This window comes from Protomyctophum parallelum (assembly GCF_964188405.1).
Source record: "Protomyctophum parallelum genome assembly, chromosome: 20".
In the NCBI taxonomy this organism is placed as follows: domain Eukaryota; kingdom Metazoa; phylum Chordata; class Actinopteri; order Myctophiformes; family Myctophidae; genus Protomyctophum; species Protomyctophum parallelum.
The window spans coordinates 17,056,824-17,077,451 of NC_139718.1; the positions used below are offsets into that span (position 1 = coordinate 17,056,824).

Genomic DNA, 20,628 nt, shown 5'->3' on the forward strand with positions numbered 1-20,628 from the left:
GTGTGGGTGGTAGGGCACTGGCAATTGTGTCTGATAGCAGACAATCATCACCTAGATAAAGTCTGATTTGACACACACACACACACACACACACGCGCGCGCGCGCGGCAGGTGTGAGACAGTGTGTCACAATCAAGTGGAGGTAAGATTCCACTGATAGTGTGTGTGTTTACATGAACGATAGTACCCTGATTAATGGAGAATAGCTAATCAGGTTACTGATAATACTTGGATTTAACCACCTTTTCAAACCTGGCTAACCCAATTTTAAAATTAGATTCAGAATAAAACTTTATTGTCACATTATGACATTACAAGACAAGTAACATGGGGTGAAATTGGTAATTATACAACAGGTCGTTTTGAGGAAGCAATCTGATTAGTTGAAACAGATTTCTAGCCGTGCTTAAACCACAATATTTCAACGCCTAATCAAAACAAACAATTCAGCCGTGCTTTTCTCTCAGAGCGCACCAGACTCGGTGGCTAGGCTAGCTAGTTTCTTGGGACATTTGTGGTCCTAGTGTCTACATCTGTCATTGAAAAAATATAATTTTCAGCGATTCTCTTAGTTTTAAGGGTAAATGTAATTGCAATATTACACACGAGGGTGTTGTTTAACGTCATTAATGCAATGCCTGCGGTGCCGTATGAACTTGCACGCAGAGCGAGTTCCCAAAGGTATCGCAGATATAATATTGCTTAATTGTGCGGGCCCAACAATGCAGTTAACAGAATAAATGCAAAAAAAAGTGGCCAATGTGCATACTAATTTAAGAGTCATGACTGTATGTAAAGGAGAGTCCATTTAAAACACAGATTCAGGCATAAGCTTACAACGCGTCGCAGCTGTCCATCAGATATTTTCAGTGAAAGCTTTGCCCACAAACCGAAAACACACACACACGGCTGAGGAGGAAGGTAGTGATCCTGCTCAGAAGAATGTAGGATGATGATGAGGGGTCTGGTGGAAAGAATGTGGAGGGACTTACGTAGCCAAGTACAATTTATGAATGTGTGAGTGTGTGTGCCACGGTAAATGTTACTGATGAGTAATGTCGTTATGCGCATGCACACACACGCACGCACACACGCACACACACACACACACACACACACACACACACACACACACACACACACACACACACACACACACACACACACACACACACACACACACACACACACACACACACACACACACACACACACACACACACACACACACACACACACACACACACACACACACACACAGCTGCTGCTGCCACTACAACTCTGATCTGTATGAATGCTGGTGTATATGTACTTTACCATTAGGTTCACAGCTTGTGTGTGTGTGTTTGTGCAGATAATAGTGAGTACCTAGGCTTCACCACAGCCAGGCTGTCTGGTAGGCAGCGTGACCCATATAGACATGTTCTGTTCTGCTGTGAACCGTCAGATAAAACACCCTGGTGGTGGTGGTGGTGGGATTGTGCCACCGTGGAAATGTCGATTGCTGAGAGAGGCAGGGTTGCTCACTCCGTGTGTGTGTGTGTGTGCTCCTGTGTGTGTGTGTGTGTGTGTGCTCCTGTGTGTGTGTGTGTGTGCTCCTGTGTGTGTGTGTGTGTGTGTGTGTGTGTGTGTGCTCCTGTGTGTGTGTGTGCATGGTGTGCATTTAATCTGTGTGAGTTTTTCCTCTAGGCAGAGACCACAGGAGGACGCACGGCTGGTTATAGCACACCAAAGTCTGACGTAATTTACACATCCTACCTGGTTCGCGTGTATCAAATATGATATGAATATGAAATATGATAATATAATAACGATACAGAGCCACCTCCCCGACAATAATATGGCCAAAACAGTTTGTTTGTTTGTGGACCACAATGCTTATACAGTACGTCAGGACTTCTGTGCTCTATTCAAAGATAGCCTAGTGAAAAAGGTACATTGTATTGGTGTACTGTTAGTAGTATAGCCTTAATACACCAGTGTTTATTCAAATTATATTCAACAAATGGGCTATGAAATTGAACATCACAAGGTTCTTTAATGAAACCTCATTATGTCCAAAACTGTTTTAGGATCCAAATTCAAAAACGGCAAATAAGAGGGATCTGCCCGGCAGCAACACTATGTTTCTTATAACTGTTAATATGTTACTGTCATAATGATGTTTTTTTTTTTATCAATAAAAAGAAGATACATGTAGTAGAAAATGTAGTATACTTGCATATTGGTGAGTGCTCCTAACTTTCTGAGTCGTGAGCACCAGTGCTACCAAGGGAAAAACTGTTAATTTGGAGCCCTGGGCAACATTTCACAGATGGATAATGAGAATGGTTCCACAGGAGAAGGAACTGCGAGGCTGACTGCACCAAGACCACAATGGAATGGCTACGCTCGGCTTCTTTCTTTTTTTTTAACTGGGCTGGAAAACGCTTTTAACTGTGACAATAATGGAACGCCTAACCATTACTTTTCAGAAAAAGAAACAAAAAACAAAAACAAACTAAAGAACCTGTTATGCCGTTGCTGTTGGGCAGAAACCTCTTATCTCAATATTTTTACTTTTTGTGTTATAAAGTGTCACACAAAGTATCAAAAAGTAGCAGATCCACAAGCTCAAAATGTGGTGCAAAGCAAACATTTCTTGAGCTTGTTGATCAATATTTTTTATAGGAGAGGAGAGGAGAGGAGAGGAGAGGAGAGGAGAGGAGAGTGGCGGCGGTGGCTCAGGGGTAGAGTGCCTGGATGGTAACCGTAAGGTTGCCAGTTCGAACCCGGGCTCCCCCAGAGTTACTGTCGAAGTGTCCTTGAGCAAGACACTGAACCCCTAATTGCTCCCGATGTGCTAGTTGGTGCCTTGCATGGTTTCCGCTGCCATCGGTGTATGAATGGGTGAATGTAATGCACAATCTCTGTAAAGCGCCTTGGATAAAGGCGCTATATAAATGCACCATTTTACCATTTAGGAGAGGAGAGGAGAGGAGAGGAGAGGAGAGGAGAGGAGAGGAGAGGAGAATGGAAACAAGACCGCAAGGTCTTTCTTCGGTGCTGTCCTTTTGGACCAATGCTGTGCTTGACTGTACCCTGTACTGTTTGCATCTTAAATAAAATAATCAATCAATCAATCAATCAATCAATCAATCAGAGAGGAGAGGAGAGGAGAGGAGAGGAGAGGAGAGGAGAGGAGAGGAGAGGAGAGGAGAGGAGAGAGGAGAGGAGAGGAGAGGACAGAGGATACTGTAGTGAGCAGAACTGTGAAATCTAACACATCCAACAGGACTTTGATCTGAGATTCAGCTGAAATGGGCTGGAAAACGCTTTCAACTGTGACAATAATGGAACGCCTAACCATTACTTTTCAGAAAAACAAAACAAAAACAAACTAAAGAACCTGTTATAATGCCGTTGCTGTTGGGCAGAAACCTCTTATCTCCATATTTTAACTTTTTGTGTTTTTTTGCGTAAAACACCCTATTTTACACACAAAAGTATCAAAAAGTAGCAGATCCACAAGCTCGAAATGTGGTGCAAAGCAAACATGTCTTGAGCTTGTTGATCACATTTTTAAGCCCTAACCACACCAAAGGGTCACGATGCAACTCCTTGGGTCCAAACGGTTACAAGGAGTTAACGCTAAAACCGTCTCGACCCTTTGGTGTAGTTAGGGCTTTAGTCTGACCTTATTGTATGCAGGGACACCATATCTCCTTCCTGAAGGTAGCAACCTATACTCTCCATACAACAATGGCTAGTGTTTGAGGTGATATTCCTTGCTAACCTTAGGATGCTGTTATCATACGTGGATGTATAAAGTTTCTGAAGTCTTTGAACAAATGTTCAGTTGTTGCAGCAGTTGTGACTTTAGGGCTGCAGACAAACATCCATACCAGGTGGTACTACAGTACTGAAGGAGCAAAGCCTGTGTGCGGACCACTTCTTCACTGTATGTATCTACCTTTGTCCAGCACCAGCCAAGAACTGGATGTGCGCAAGCCACCTGTAGGCCGTATTGTGAGGTCCCTTTTCGTTCAGTTCCGTTCCCACGGAAGGGGGACTACACAATTCTTTCTCCATAAAAGAGATTTATAGGTAGAAAGTCCAAATAAAATAGTTCTACTCGTGCCCTCCTGCAGTTTTTTTATAATCCGTGATCGAAGACGGGACTATTTCTTACAAGGCGTAATAATATGTGCAAGGGGAGTGGTGTGGTTTTGGTCACGTGGACCAAACGCGTATCCGCTTTATTCCCTTGAGTATGCGCGTGACGTCATCGTATGCGGAAGAACTTTTTGTTGTCCATAGCAACCTAGCAACTCACTGTTGCGACGCTGTTTTCATTCACTCTAAACTGGGAAAATGGGAAAGAGCCGTTGTGCGATTGACTGTACAAACAGATTAAAAAAGAACTCGGAGCTATCCTTTTACACAGACTGCCGAAATGTAAAGAAAAAATAAGTAAATGGATCGCTGCACTTCGCCGATGTAGTCATGTTTCAGGGCTACTGGATTTGCGGGTGCCACTTTCACTTTGTGTCAGGTATGTTGCTTTTTTTGTAAAACCATACGTTCAATGTAAAAGGGCCTTTTCACACAATGTCCCGTTTTAAACGAACCTAACGGAGTTCTCTTCTTGTGGACCAAGAAGTGGATTAACATAGTCCGTTCCCCTGAAAGAGATCTGGTCAGGAATAATTACTCATCAACATGTTACGTGAGTCCGTTTTTTTTTTTTCAAGGACCCACATAACTTTTGATTTGCTATTGCACAAATGGACTTACTCTGAGAGTGTACAAATGGAACCAAATGGACCCATAGTGTCAGAGTTACAGACATGCATGTGTCCATTTGTACACTCAGGCTGTAAGGGTCCATTTGGTTCCATCTCTCAGAGTTACAGACCTGTAAGGTCCATTTGGTTCCACTCTCACAGACCTGTAGGCTTAAGGCCTAAGAAGGGTCCATTGGTTCCATTTGTACACTCAGTTACAGACATGCAGGCTAATCCTCTCTCACTCTAATGCCAGACTGGCATTAGAGTGAGGCATTGCCAGTGTGTGCCAGTGGTCACCCTTGGCACCCGTGGTTAAAGCTGCCTACCCCTGCTCTACACCAACAATGTTGTGAGCTTGTAGATCTGCTATTTTCTGCAAATGTTCCCTCCAGAATAGGGATGCTATTGTTCCAGTGGTTAATGTAAAAAAATAATCTCACAATGATTTGGCAGCCCCGTCCCGGATGAGTTTGTTTTGAGGCTCATGTCTGAAACAGGACATATGTGAAAACACCCCATATATGTAAACAAATTAATATCATATTTCTAGTAAATGTTTTTGTTGTTTTTGTTATTTAAGGGGAAAAGAGTGATGATCCTCTACATCCTGACTACCTGCCAAGGTTATTTGGTTTCACCTCCATCACTGATCGAAGTACAGCAGAGGTACAGACTGTTGTTGAAGTCCCAGGCATTGGGGTCCAGACAGAGGAAACACAAAATGACATTGCCTCATTACATGAACAGATTAAATCTTTAAATGCTGAATGTCAATCACTTAGGGATAAAGTCAACAAATTAGAAAGTGAGTTGAAACATCGTACTCTTGATCCTACAGAATTTGATGACAGCAAAATGAAATTCTTCACAGGACTTTCATGTTGTTGTTCAATTTTGTGTCACCACATTTACCACCTCCTGCAAAACAGTCACTTAGTGATACTCAGAGACTTCTGCTTACACTGAGGAAGCTGCGCCTCAATCTGTCTGAGGAACTTTTAGGTTACCTCTTTGGCATTCATTGAGTCAACTGAGGTAAGCCAAGCAGGTTCATCTTGGCAGCAGTTTTAACCTTGACCAGTCAACTTTCAACACACTGAGCAAATATGTGTGCCACCTGTATGGCCAATCATCTGCCAAAAACGTGAATGATGCAAGGTACAAATCATTCTGTACGGCATCATCAGCTTTGCCAGAACTGTCCATTACCCCAACAAGTGATGCTCTCCACCAACATTGCAAAAGGGCAAACTACCAAGCAGCAGTGATGAGACGTTCTCTGATTAGTAGGATGTGTGCTCCTTCACCCATTGGCAGTGGATGGGGCATGGAGGATGGGGAGTTAACAGTAACATGGATGACTAGAAATCCTGCCCCTGATAGTGTGTTGCAGGTAGTCCACTGTAATTGTAAAAAAAAAAGAAGCAAATGTGAGACTGAAAGATGTTCATGTATGTCTGCAAAACTGTCTTGCACTGATTTATGTCACTGCCAGGACTGTGAAAATGTGTCAAAGGAAACAGAAGAAAGAGGTACATGGGATGATGACTATGATGAAAGTGATAGGGATGAGTAACCCAATGTTACCATGTAGGCCTACTACTTGTTTTGTTCAACAATTATTATAAGGTGTTATTGTGATGCATTTGTATGTTATTTTGTATTTTCAATTTTCATATATTTCCTTGGCGGGGGGGGGGGGGGGGATGTACAGATGACAGATGCTGTGACCCTTTGCTGTGACCCACTTGTAAATAAATAAATGTTTCATACCATATGTTGTAATAATTCTGACCTCTACTACTTTAATTTTTAGTCTTGTCCATTTGTTGCATTATTCCAATTTAGGGGGCGTGGTAACATTTTGATAGATTTTCTGCCATGTTGGTCCAAGGTGCCCTGATTTTCTTTTCTACCTTTCATTACACATTAGGTTGAGACATTTTCTATGTATGAAACATAAGCTCTTGGCACAATTTACTGTGTAGGTTTCATTGTACTGTGTGGCAAACACTTAAGTTGAAGCATATTCTTTAACAAATATGCTACATTTCATGATATAAATTCACATATGAGTAAACTAAAGGCACCAATACTTATTTCAGATGTTAAGTATATGCATTTGACATTTGAGAAAAAAATTGTGTTGCCAAAAACACATTTTACAAGCAAAAACAGCAGCACACGATTTTCGTTTTTTGGTTATACACTGTTTATACATTTATGGCTTTAAAAAAAAAACAGCAGGATATTATGAGTAAAACTTTTAACCCAAAGTCTAGAAGGGTATTATCTATGAAAAAATGCATTGAATGCGTAGTTCGCTTGACATGGGAACGAAACTCATTTTCTAAGCACTTTTTCATGGGTCCCAGTTATTATAGTTAACTATAACTAACGAAAAAACGAAAACTAGAATTAAAAAAACATTTTAGTTAACTGAAACTAAACTGAAACTAAAATAAATTAAAAAACGATAACTAAACTAAAACTGTATTGTGTGTTCACAAAACTAACTAAAACGAACTGAAATGATAGACAAAATGGCATTCGTTATCGTTTTTTTATCAATATTTATATGCCTTACGGACATTTAGAATATAAACCTTTTAAATGAATTCGGTTCTTTTCCTTATTTCCCGAGCCGTTTTTACGGCACTTTTCAGCACCGTAAGGCAGCATGTCACAACGCTTTACGACCCGTGTTTACATTCTGCAGTGCAGCCCCGTGGTCGCTTCAAGTTTTAATGCTGCTGCTTGCATCTCGCAAAAATGGCAAAAGTTGGCACAAAGAGTGGCCAGACGTCCGGTTTCACGCCGGACAGTCCGGTTTTAGAACCACCTGTCCTCCTCCCAACTCAACCTCTGGCCGGACACATAATTGTCCGGTTTTGTGTGATATACAGTGCTTGTGTCATAACTGTCATTTACGTTGTCTCTGTATTAAAATCTCCGCAGAGCTGCTCAGCTCCGCAGCGAGCCAGCCACACTCCCTCTGTCTTAAAAAGAGAGAGGAGACGTTGCCATGTCCGCTTAATTATAAGCGACTTTGGCCTTGTTTTATAAAATAGCCTACTAAGCCTAGTCAGGCTTCTTTTGGGCTTGTTTTCATAGACATGGTTGCTTGTTTCTCTTCCAAAACCTGTCAACACTGCCAGTGGGATGGTCTGTTTGTTTTTTGTGGAATGTGTGTTCTCACAATCACTTTAGTATAGTTAATGCAGGGATAAATAAACCAAAAATGCAAAATGAAAAACTACATTTAATGAGCAATATGGCTCGACATCATAAAGAAAGGGAGGCTAAAGCACTGTGAACATAGGCTACTGGCTTCATTCTATGTCCCACACCGATGACCATAAGACTGTATAAAAAAACCCACAAGAAAGAGATTCAACATAAAACATATCTAAACACGAAATAAAATAAATTGATTATAAAAGGAATGACCTTTGTGGTACCCCATCATTTAAAAAGGTTAATTGAATTAGCAAATATATGTTCTCTGTGGACATACTGCTGGAGATGATGGTGGTGAAAATCAGGTGCGTGCAATAGTATAGTAATAATAATAATATCTGGAATTTTATAGCGCTTTTCTAAACACTGTGTGTGTCTGTTTGGGGGGGGGGGGGGGGGGGGTTGCTGGGGAGAGAGCCCCGCAAAAGTGTCCTCCTTTCTGAGGTCTTGCAGGTGGCCACCACAGCCCAATATGGGATTTCTTCGAATATGACTGTGTGGGAGATGCAAGCAAGTGCCTTGTGGATGAGGATGGGAAAATATGCGAAGTATGTCATGGTTGATTGTCCAACAGAGACTGAATATATATACTTTTAAATGGTATCTTTTGTTGAGTTTTTATTACACAATACTTGCTCTGATCTTTTTTAATCCTATACTTCGTTACAAATAAACCAAAGTACGAAAAAACTAAAACTAAACTAAAACTAAACTAAAAATAAACTAAAACTAAACTAAAACTAAGCATTTTCACAAAATAAAAACTAAACTAAAACTAGCAAACCCGCTCTAAAAACTAACTAAAACTAACTGAATTAGAAAAAAATATGTCAAAACTAACTAAAACTAAACTATAATGAAAAAACCAAAACTATTATAACCTTGGTCCCAACACGGCCTACTGCTTTTTAAACTACAGTACTGAAGAACACTCATGATAACAGAAGACATATGAGGTTTCTACCGATATTGATAGATCCTTAACCAATTGCAGTTTCTATGTCACACATAGCAAAAAAATAGCAGATCTACAAGCTCACAACGGGAAAAACAAAAGATGAATATATGGAGATAAAACGTTTCTGTATAGTGTATAGAAAGATGAGGGGGCCACAGGCGGGTTGATTTCAACATAGCTCCTTCGCACATCAAAATAACTCTTAGATAACGAGTCAATTTCAGCCCTCTGTTAATCAGAGGGAAAAAAAACGGCAGAGAAAAGCTGTCCTGTTGCCATTTCTGGAAGGGCAAGGATTAGATCCAACTGGAGGAACTATCTCATATTCTCATTGCTGCCTCGTACATCATAATTGAGAAGGCTTGGATGGCTGAAGAATGTTGGCCGCTGTGGTGGAAATTATAGTTTTAACAACTTTAGTCCTTATTTTATACTCCGTTGTATGATGGCGTTGAGTGAAAATGTTAATTATATACAGTATATATTTGTGGACAGTATATTGTCGCCGTCATTGCAGGAACGTTGCATGCCACTTTTCAGACGACAGAGACAGACTATTTTCAACCACCCGGAAGCCAAACACTACAAATAAATGACTTTGTTTATTAGAATAATTGTGGGAAAAAAAGGGACATTTACAAAAATAAGGGTTATTTACAAAAAAGTAGGGGTATTTACTCGGGACCAGTCCCATTGTTTGTGGAAGCAACTGTTCTAACCTGTATTGTGTCATTGTAACATTTATACTCATACAGAGTACAGACCTTACTTACTTATGAAGAATGAACATTTTCTCTCGCTCGCTCGCACACACATTTGAATAATTTATTTATGTCCACATAATAAGACGTAACAGCGTCTTCGCCATATTTGGTTTGGTGAACACACCCGCGCGCGCGCGCACACACACACACACACACACACACATACCTGGGTGGCAGTGGCCCACACAGAGCTGCACAGCAGTTGGTGATTATATTCCCATAGCTGTAAGGGTTAAAGTTGTCCTTCCCTCTTTTAGAAGACCAGGACCCTTTAATCTGAGAGAGAGAGAGAGAGAGAGAGAGACAGAGTATATGTAATCCGTTAGTGTAAATGTCTCTGACCCATACGTTATCACATTGGTTCTCAAAGTGGGTCCTTGGTGGTTTAATATAGCATCACAATCACCACTTTATATATTGGCTATTAGAAAATAGCATATAAGATCACAACAAGCTTGTACATCTACTATTTTTGATACATTTTGAAAAATATTAACATTTAATTGAAATTAGATTTATTTTATCCTTGGGAGTCCTCGTCATCGACATGAAAACAGTTTGGGAAGCACTGCGTTATCAGACCTTCTGTGTGAACACAACTACACTATTTCACAGATGGGGGGAGATGGACAGGGGAGGAGAGGAGCTCCATTTCTTGCAGATATAGTGAAGGTTTGTTGGTATAATGTACTTTGTGTTCAGTCTCCGTGTGAAGTGAAGTTACACCCCCTGAAAACTAATGAAGTCTAGCACTCCTCTGCTCACTGACCTTCACCAGCACCACATAGGGTGTGTGTGTGTGTGCGTGCATGTGCTTGTAGATGTAGCACATTCAAATTTAATTTGGATTACACCAAACCACTTCAGAAAATCGTCTAAGCTTCATGGCTGTAATCCCCTAGTAGAATGTGTAGTATTGTAGGTGTGTGTGTATTACTACATCGCATTTTTTTCGCCATCGCATTTTTTCGCCATCGCATTTATTTCGCCATCGCATTTTCTTCGTCATCGCAATTTTTTCGTCATCGCATTTTTTCCGTCATCGCCAGGGCAAAGTGACACAACTTTGCAATTCACCCTTTGTCAGCCTTCCCAGCTCAGCCAGGGCAAAGTGACACAACTTTGCAATTCACCCTTTGCAATTTTGACGACACATCTGACTTGCTACCAACTCAAAAGAGACACGTTTTTTCAGCCCCAAAAGCTCAAATATTTATTTATTTTTTCAAAAAGCACTTATTCTGACTTGCTTTTTTGTGCTGACACACACGGTGGTCTATATTGTGTGAGTGAGAGAGAGAGCGTGTGAGAGAGAGAGAGATTTTAAAGAGTTCTTTACAATGCATACAGACCAGTACATGACCAAAATAATTTTTTCGCCATTGCATATTTTTCGCCATCGCATTTCTTTCGCCATCGCATTTTTTTCGCCATCGCATTTTTTTCGTCATCACATTTTTTTCGTCATCACATTTTTTTCGTCATCGCATTTTTTTCGTCATCGCATTTTTTTCGTCATCGCAATATTTTTTTTTTAGTGTAGGTGTGTTGGTGCGTGCGTGTACTCACGTCTTCATTGGTGGTCTGGTTGGAGCTGATCAGGTAGGTATGGAAGCCTGAGAGACCCACGATGGACCACACTGAGAAGAAACACACCACCACCTCCAGCACGGTGCACACACAACGTCAAGGAACGTTCACAATGCAAGACAAATCATGTACAGTAACTAAAACAAAAAACATTGGAGTACAACCGCATGAAATCATCTGTTTCTGTCTGACAGAGAAACCTCTTATCTCTGAATACTAACTTTGAGGGTTTTTTTTTCGTGTGTAAAAAAACGCCGTACTTATTGATTATACTATACCAGTGGTTCCTAAAGTGGGGTCCAGGGACCCCAGGGGTCCTTGAGAGAGTTCCAAGGGCTAAATGATAATTAGGAACCAAGCACTATGTGCCGCGTTGAAAGCGTGCCGGTCTTCTACTTTTGAATCCTGAAAAGGAACAATTTTGGACATTATGAGGTTTCAGGTTTCCACACGGCAGACTGTGTTTCAAACAAGAGATGATCACATTGTGATATTATGTCAGGTGAAAGAAGTGATGTCTCCCGGCCCCCATATTAGTATGATTATTGTTTCATCTCGATACCTAGCCCTACACATGCACAGAGCCTTTCGGCAGGTGTCCGTAGACTTCCGTAGATGTCTGTAGAACTGTTCTTCCTTCCTTTGTAGGATTTAGAGTTCTGCACTCTTTGACAACAGTGACTGTTATACGTAGACCGAGGGAAAAAAAGAAAGCAGTCTGCCTGAACTTTTTTGGGAGATCGAAATTGGACATCAGCTGCTTCTGCTATCAGCCCGCCGCACGCTCCAAAACAGCAGACCAACTGTTATCTCACTCTGCCACGGAGTGAGATGAGAGAGAGAGAGAGAGACACTGCCTGAAAGAAATAGAAACCACCTCATGCGCTCCACTTGATTAGTGACGCAAAGCAAATTCATTCATTCACTAAAGTCATGAGGTTAAAACGTCTTTATACTGATTATTATTACTGACATGAAACAAACAGCTTTTCAAGGTCAAAGTTTTATCAGGGGCTTTTATTTCTATTGATGTTGCCATTATCAGATTCCTAGTTCAGTTGGGTTGGGGTTCGCCTCATTGTGCGTGCACCACGCGCACACGCACGCGCACACACACACACACACACACACACACACACACACACACACACACACACACACACACACACACACACACACACACACACACACACACACACACACACACACACACACACACACACACACACACACACACACACACACAGAAACCATTGATGGAGGGAAGAGATAAAGATGGGAAATCAATAGACAGGGAGTGAGACGGAGAGGAGAGGAAAGGTTGCGTTGCGTGCTACGTGAGCCTGTTGGAGCAGCTGGACAGAATACTTGTAAGAGAGCTACAGATGGAACAGCTTGATAGTCTAGAGCAACAGGCAGAACTCCCCATATTTAGCACAAACATGGGAAAATTCTCATTCTACCACCACCGTATTGCGGAATGCCCCGACATCCTCCGTTAATATGCGAATCAATGGTTTCTTTCTAAACTGGACCAAAGAAGCACATTATCAGGAGACCACACGTGGAGTTGGATATGAATTCCCATCGAAATGAGTGGTCATACACTGCCTCCCTCTTTCTGTTTTCCTTTTTCTCCTCCTGTAAATATAGCTAGCCTATTTGAATTTGTTGTTGACGTGTTGATATTCCATGCTCTGTTGATGAATTTAATATTTACTGTAGGACCACAATGGAATTGGAAATGAGGACTTTTTGGGGGTTATGCTTTTCCCCTAAATGCTTTACTGTAATTTGTTTTAACATGTTAACATTTTTGTAACTAATAACGCGTTCAATTATTCAATCAAACCTGAACAACAGGCAGAATACTATTCGTAAGCACTCTGGTCAATTAATGCATTCAGACCTGAGGCCGATTTGACAAATGCCTCCTAAATGAGTAGTTCACTTTTCAAGATCTTTAAAAAATGCAAGCTTTAAAATCGAAAATGACACAGAGATGCTTTCCCGGTTTTAATGGGTTACGTATAGGCCTATAGGCAAGTATAAATCAGGCTTCAGGCACATCTTTAGAAATCAGAATTTAATCACATTTTACTCCACCTTCAGATACAAATCTGTTTTCTGAAATCAGTTTCCACTGGATCAAACCAATCTGATTCCATTCTGGATATGCCAAAATTCTGATTTGGGCTGCCAGTCTCAACAGAGCCTACATGTCTGCTCATACTGTATGTCATACTTGAATAAACTATTTTCTGTCTTTCGACAGAGAGCTGCACAAATGAAATATGAAACTGCGATGCCAGCTCAAAATGCACAAGACGAAAGCTCTGAATTTTATAGTGGATGTGGAAATGTGTCAGAGTATGTTATGGAGCCGAGCAGGATCCCAGGAAGTCTTTCACTGGATGCAAAATCAACAAACGTTCAAATTCAACACACGAAAAAAGGTTGTGCATACAAACTGTATATCAATGGTTCATTATGTACCCATAATATGGTCAATTATGGTCTTACTATCATTGTGGGGGGTTTGGTCTCCCATTGGATAGTAATACAAAAGCACACATATTCATATACAGATGAAAGGATATCTGGCAGGACTATCTTTGAGTGCGCTGAGGAACCCGTTTTGATGAGACCCTGTGGACACACAGGGAGAAGTTCTATTAGATCAGTGTGTGGCACGCACGGACACACACACACACACACACACACACACACACACACACACACACACACACACACAGTGTGTCACATCATTATTAAACAGTGTCTGTCAAAACCTGTGCCCATACTACATACACGCCAACAGACATGCATGCACGCACACCAGTTTTATGTACTGTATCACTTTCTGAGGACGCTGTTCCATGTCACATGTGTCAATGGCCTCTGTCAGAAAGCTGAGACGAGTTGGGTGAAGTGGACTCAATTTAATTGCCATTCCAGTCTTTAGAAAAAATGCAGTACGGTGTTGTTGCAGACTGTGCACAGCTTCAAAAATAATTGGACTGTGTACTGTTATATTGAATCCATCCGAATGGTTTGAACATTTTGAAAGACTCCGACCATCGGACTCTGCAGTATTAACACATTCTCCGCCGTTGATGCAGATCTGCGGCTCAGGAGGTAGAGCGGCAACTTTTGAACTTGGAAGGTTCCCAGTTCGATCCCTGTGGGCTCCCCCAGAGTTAGTGTCGAAGTGTGCTTGACCAACACGCTGAACCACTAATTGCTCCCGATGAGCAGGTTGGTGACTTGCATGGTTTCCTCCGTCTTCGGAGTATGAATGTATGTGTGAATGGGTAATGTACAATCTATGTAAAGCGCCTTGGATAAAGGGCTATATAATATAAATGCACCATTTACTTCCACAATAAGACCTAAAGCCCTGACAGATGGAAGGTGTCAGGCAACATCAAACACAAGCATTATTTACAACGGCTGTAGCCACGCTGGAGGCATCACATTGACACGAAAAAAGCTGTTGACGCGTGTTTCAAGGGACAGTTTTATTTCCGAGTCTCGACATGGGGCACAGACCACTGCAACACTAGCCTGGTTCCCAGCCTTTTCTCATCTCCGAGGAGAGAAGCCCGCGCCAACCTATTCCCCCCAGAAACTGTCTTTTTCGACTAATCACAACACGAGTTTCATGCACGGGGAATGCAACCACTGCTCTGTAAAGTCTCAAAGTAATTTCCTTTCGCGGTACTTTCGCCATATTCCAGTACTTCCCTTTAGAAACTCAACAGGCTAGGTCTTGTCCGTTGTGCTAAAAAATACAATGTGTTTAATGAATCAACAAAGGCAACGACATACTGCACTTGTCTGACCGGCTGTTTTGAACTAAATAGAAGGTCTGCACAGTATTATGAAAAGTAATAAGTCTATCTGTGACCTTTGCATGTGTTGGCAGCGCTTTAAACAGTGCTTTGAATCAATACTGGTTGGAGGGAAAGATAAAAGGTGGATAAAACACCGCCACAGCCTTTCATCAAATCACTGAAAACACAAGAACATCAGACCGTGGTGGAATCTTCTTCACACTCATTTGAGCTCATCTGTCTTTGCTGGTGAAACCTTCTTCCACCCACTGCCACACACAAAAATGTCTCACAAACACGCACATGCACACACACGCACACGCACACGCACACGCACACACACACACAGGACCAAGGAGCCCAGCGGGGGGCGAAAACAAGCCACAACACTGCCGCTTTTTTTTTTACTACACCCACTTACAGCATGCTGGCTGCGTGCGTGCGTGCGTGCGTGCGTGCGTGCTTGTTACTTACGTAAAATGATGTGCGTGATGACGAAGGCAAAGATGAAGATAGTGAGGAAGGAGAGCGACAGGATGAACATGTAGAAGAAACGATAGTTCCTCCTCCCCACGCAGTTACCGACCCATGGACAGTGGTGGTCGAACCTCTCTGTGGACAGACACACACATTTAACTCTTTGAGAGAATTCAAGTCAAATCAATGTAGTTGTTAGACTTCTCTATGGGATAATTGCATTTTTGAATGATTTATTGAAAATTCTCTGTTGTGACTGTGCGACAACGAAAGACCTTCAGAGAAAGCTTGACTTGTCTGATTCCAGGAAAAAAAATGAACTGAGTTGATAAAATGTGTAGTGTTTCTAGGACAACAACAAAAGTTATGCCTGCAAGCATGTGATGTGTCAAACTAGGGGGTTTTCATGATGCTGAATCCATTCCAAGCATTAGTTTAGCAAAATAAAACACTCATTGGGCTAAAAACGGCCAATGCCGTCATCACAAATTGATGAAGTCAGCACATTTGGGTGGGCATGGCCATTTTAAGCCCAATGAGTGTTTATTTTGCAAAACTAATGCTTGGAATGGATTCAGCATCATGAAAACCCCCTAGTTTGACACATCACATGCTAGATAAAGCATGACATTTTGAATATTTTGCCTTCTATAGGTTGTTAATGGTATGGTCACATATTATGCCAATTATGAAAATTATTATGCAAGTTAGCATCCGGCAGTTTCTACATGCTGGGGACCCATACTAAACATTTCTAACATAAAACGTTGGTGTACTCAACATGTCCGGCCGGGTTCACTTTTTGGCTACTAGGCTACTTCTTCACATTGTTGAGATTAAATAAATACATTCTTTGCAGACTTTCAGTAAGGAAATGCCCAAAACACGGGTGCCAGTTGCAAAGTACTTAACATCAGAAAGTATATATACCGGTACTAGAGAAGGTTACAAAGCATTTACTGTGGGGTTATCTTTAACCACTTTAACCCTATATGTTTGACCGCAGTCCCTCAGGGTTCTGTACTAGTGTATTTTCTGTTTATTGTGGGGAAAGCGACATCTGCAGAAAATGGCAAATGTCGACATCTGCTAATTTCCCCACAATATGTAAGGTGATATTTAAGTGGCTAAATACACACCTTCATGCACGTACACACACTCACTCTCTCTCTCTCTCTCTCTCTCTCTCTCTCTCTCTCTCTCTCTCTCTCTCTCTCTCTCTCTCTCTCTCTCTCTCTCTCTCTCTCTCTCTCTCTCTCTCTCTCTCTCTCTCTCTCTCTCTCTCTCTCTCTCTCTCTCTCTCTCTCTCTCTCTCTCTCTCTCTCTCTCTCTCTCTCTCTCTCTCTCTCTCTCTCTCTCTCTCTCTCTCTCTCTCTCTCTCTCTCTCTCTCTCTCTCTCTCTCTCTCTCTCTCTCTCTCTCTCTCTCTCTCTCTCTCTCTCTCTCTCTCTCTCTCTCTCTCTCACACACTGAAGAAGAGTGATCTGTGATTACAATAGAATCCATTATCAGCCCACTTTGGATGTGAAATGACTGCATTACTGGGAGAAATGTGTCCCTGTGGATTATAATGTGATCTATGGTGGCCGTCCGTCTTCCTCGCCGACTGCGAGCCGCCCACTTGTACTAAAGTGCTCACTGGACAGAGCACTGCTGGCCTGGTCTCTGTATGGCCTCACACTGTTCAAGACATCTAATTTGGCCCACGGACCCCCATCTGTTTTGTGCGAGGGACCCCCAGAAGAGTAGATGTATGTTAACTTATTGTCATGCTATATTAATAAACCCATTTAGCTGCATGGGGACTCCCCTGAACTAGAGGTGCTCCGATCCATCTGCCACCGTTCCGTGATCGGACGATTTTCACTCCAAATGACTCGATCGGTGATCGGAAATGCATCCGATCTGGAGAAACCGATCTTTTATACCATTTAAGTGGTATAAAAGGCAATCAGATATATAGTAATAGTATAGAAATATTAAAATGTTTCCCTTACACACAAGATCGGTATTGGGAGATTGTGAGAAAAACAATCTTGAGTTGTACTGTAGATGTAAAACGTGCATTTGTAAAACACTCCACAGCCACTTGAACGATGTCTCCTGGAAATGCTTATTAATACTACTGTATATATGTAACTGGCTATGACATATAATAAGTCTACAGTTGTTCAGCGTCAGCATTGTATTTAATTTACTATGTTGAATACTTTCATGTATGGACTCAAGCTGTGTGCGTGCGTGCCACAAATCGATTGCACGTGTGACGTTTGTGTGTGTGTGTGGGTGTGTGTGTGTGTGTGTGGGCCCGCGTGTCATACAGAGTGTTCCTTTCTGACGCCCCCAGTCTAGTCCTCTCTCTCCCAGACACAAACGCAGTGATTGTACTGTACTAATAATTGTACACAGTGCATCACCATCAGGCCTGACTGTGACTGTACTGTAATGTACGTAACGTAGTGCAGGCCTGACTGTACTGTACTGTACTGTACTGTACTGTACTGTACTGTACTGTACTGTACTGTACTGTACTGCACTGCACTGCACTGCACTGCACTGCACTGCACTGCACTGTACTGTACTGTACTGTACTGTACGTAGTGCAGGCCTGACTGTAGTGTACTGTACTGTACGTAACATAGTGCAGGCCTGACTGTGAATCACAGAGGATCTCGTTAGCCTGCAGGAGACTCCAGGACGACCAATAAGGCAATAGGGCATTTATTAAAAAAGAGTATCTTTGAAAATCAAAGAAAGGTCCTGCACACTGTGTCACACTGTCAGACACTTGCCAAAATGTTGATCTTTATTAGGTTGACGCTTCTGGCTATTGAAAAATAGCAGATCTACAAGCAGTGCCACGCTACGATTTTGTAGGTCTGCTATTTTTGAAAAATCCTGAAAATGTGGTGAAAATATTTGAATATATATTCTTTCAGAGCCAACGTTTTTAACTCAAATCTTTCTCTCTCGTTCTGGGGGGGGGGGGGGTGGTCCCTGGAGCAACATATTTTCAGATAGCAACATATTTTCAGATGGGGGTCGGCGGCCATATACATACATTTTTTGGGGTCCTTGACATTAAATAGTTTGAGAAACACTGACATGGAAACATGTTTTTTTTTCAGAAAACTTAAAAATTTAGAAGACATTTGCAGAATCGTCCTCAGGTCAAAATGGGTTAATGATTGATTCAACTAATTGTGTTCTGGTTCAACAACAATAAGAGGGGAAAATAAAAATAATTATATAAAATAATTATAAACAAATAAATTCACAAGATTATTGTGCCAGCTTCAACAATTTCAACCTGTCGTCCCTCCCTATTATATAGCTGATCTATATTTTCAGGTCTGCTATTTTACTTGACACCAGGTATGCCTTTCACCTGTGTTCCAAAACAAACAGCTTCCGAACTGTTTGTAAAACAAAACCACAAAACATAATCTGGCGCACTGGACACGTGCCAGAACAGAGGCTTGACATCCATGTGTGTGCAACAAGCACCCGGCTTCTTCCTGTGCATCAGAACGGATAATGTGGGCCCGGACGGCTGGCGTAGACGTCTGGGCACCTAGGCTGCTGATCCAGCCTGACAGCATGTTCCAGTCTCCATCTAGACCAACTTTGCTGCGTGTCTCTCCCCATTTCCTGTCAGACTACTTAACAGTTAACACTATCAAATTAAGGCAGAAAAAGCCCCCAAAGTACGTGAATAGAATAACGGTCGGTACAACAACCTAATCAAACCCGGTCACATCTGGCGACCTCGGAACGGTCGGACTCTTTCAAATGCTCAATTCTGGCCCTATCGCAGCGTTCGGCAGGGCGACTCTCGTGGCTCAAGTCTGTTTCAGACGCCACATCTCAACTTCACGTTCTACGGGGGGGGGGGGGGGGGGGAACAGGGTCTGATCGTCTCTATGGGGGCATATCTTTTCAAATGGGGGTTCGGAGGTTGATGCGTCAATTGCGGAGTCCCCTTCACATGAAGACGTTTGAGAACCACTGCTGTCAAGTGCATGCATACACATCCAGACTTTCGCTAACATGGAATTAAGCAAAATAAAATCTCACGACTGAAATTTTTTGCTAGGCCCAAGTCCTAATATGTAATTTGTGAAACAGCGTGAAATGAGCCACCACACACACTAGCGTCGTGTGTCATACACACTTATCACAATATGTAAAATTATGTTTTTGGTAACCATACGGCTAACCAGTTGAAGAAATTGCAGATTGAAGTGTGAACGATTGCAGTTATGAACCATCTGAGATCATTAGGATTTTCTGTAAGACCATAGGCCATCTACAAGCTTGTACGTACATGGCCTATTCTTGATGCAGGTCACACACTTCCATAGAAGACATGCTGACTTCTATGGAATCCAAATGACTGAAATCAGTCGTGGCGACTGAGAACTTTCAATCCATGCGCTAAGTAGAGCCACTCACCCACACAGTTGTCACAGAGGCTGCAGTGTGAGGCGCGCGGCGGCCTGAAGATCTTACAGGTGAAGCAGTACTTGAGCTTGACCGTCTGCCCGTTGATGAGGATCTCCCTCGTCCTCGGTGGAGGGCGGTACCCCGAAGAGGAGCCGTTGGCCACATCTGAGAGAGAGAGAGAGGAGAGGAGACAGTTAAAACCAAACCAGTTCAGACACACAACACATCCTAGAGAGAGAGAGGGGGAGGAGAGAGAGAGAGAGAGAGAGAGGGAGAGAGAGAGAGAGAGGAGAGAGAGAGAGGAGAGAAGACAGTTAAAACCAAACCAGTTCAGTCACACAACAGATCTGAGAGAGAGAGAGAGAGAGAGAGAGAGAGAGAGAGACAGTTAAAACCAAACCACAACCCCCCCCCCCCCACACACACACACACACACACACACACACACACACACACACACACACACACACATACGGATGCTGGGGATAACAAGCCTACAGGTGGATGCTGGGGTGGAGGTGGGGGTGATGCAATGGAGGAATTATTGCC

At 42.2% G+C, this 20,628-nt stretch overlaps 1 protein-coding gene across 4 annotated transcripts in view; it reads right to left on the bottom strand.

Moving 5' to 3' along the window:
• The window catches only part of LOC310877572 (palmitoyltransferase ZDHHC14-like), an 89,202-nt gene that overhangs the window by 6,201 nt on the left and 62,373 nt on the right, over positions 1–20,628 (bottom strand). For all 4 annotated transcript variants that reach the window (XM_083791489.1, XM_083791490.1, XM_083791491.1 and 1 more), the window contains exons 4-8: positions 20,089–20,244; positions 15,632–15,769; positions 13,922–13,970; positions 11,301–11,403; positions 9,898–10,007 (exon numbers count right to left, since the gene is read on the bottom strand). In XM_083791489.1, the coding sequence (XP_083647615.1) occupies positions 9,898–10,007; positions 11,301–11,403; positions 13,922–13,970; positions 15,632–15,769; positions 20,089–20,244 (556 nt within the window). The remainder of the gene's footprint in view (positions 1–9,897; positions 10,008–11,300; positions 11,404–13,921; positions 13,971–15,631; positions 15,770–20,088; positions 20,245–20,628) is intronic.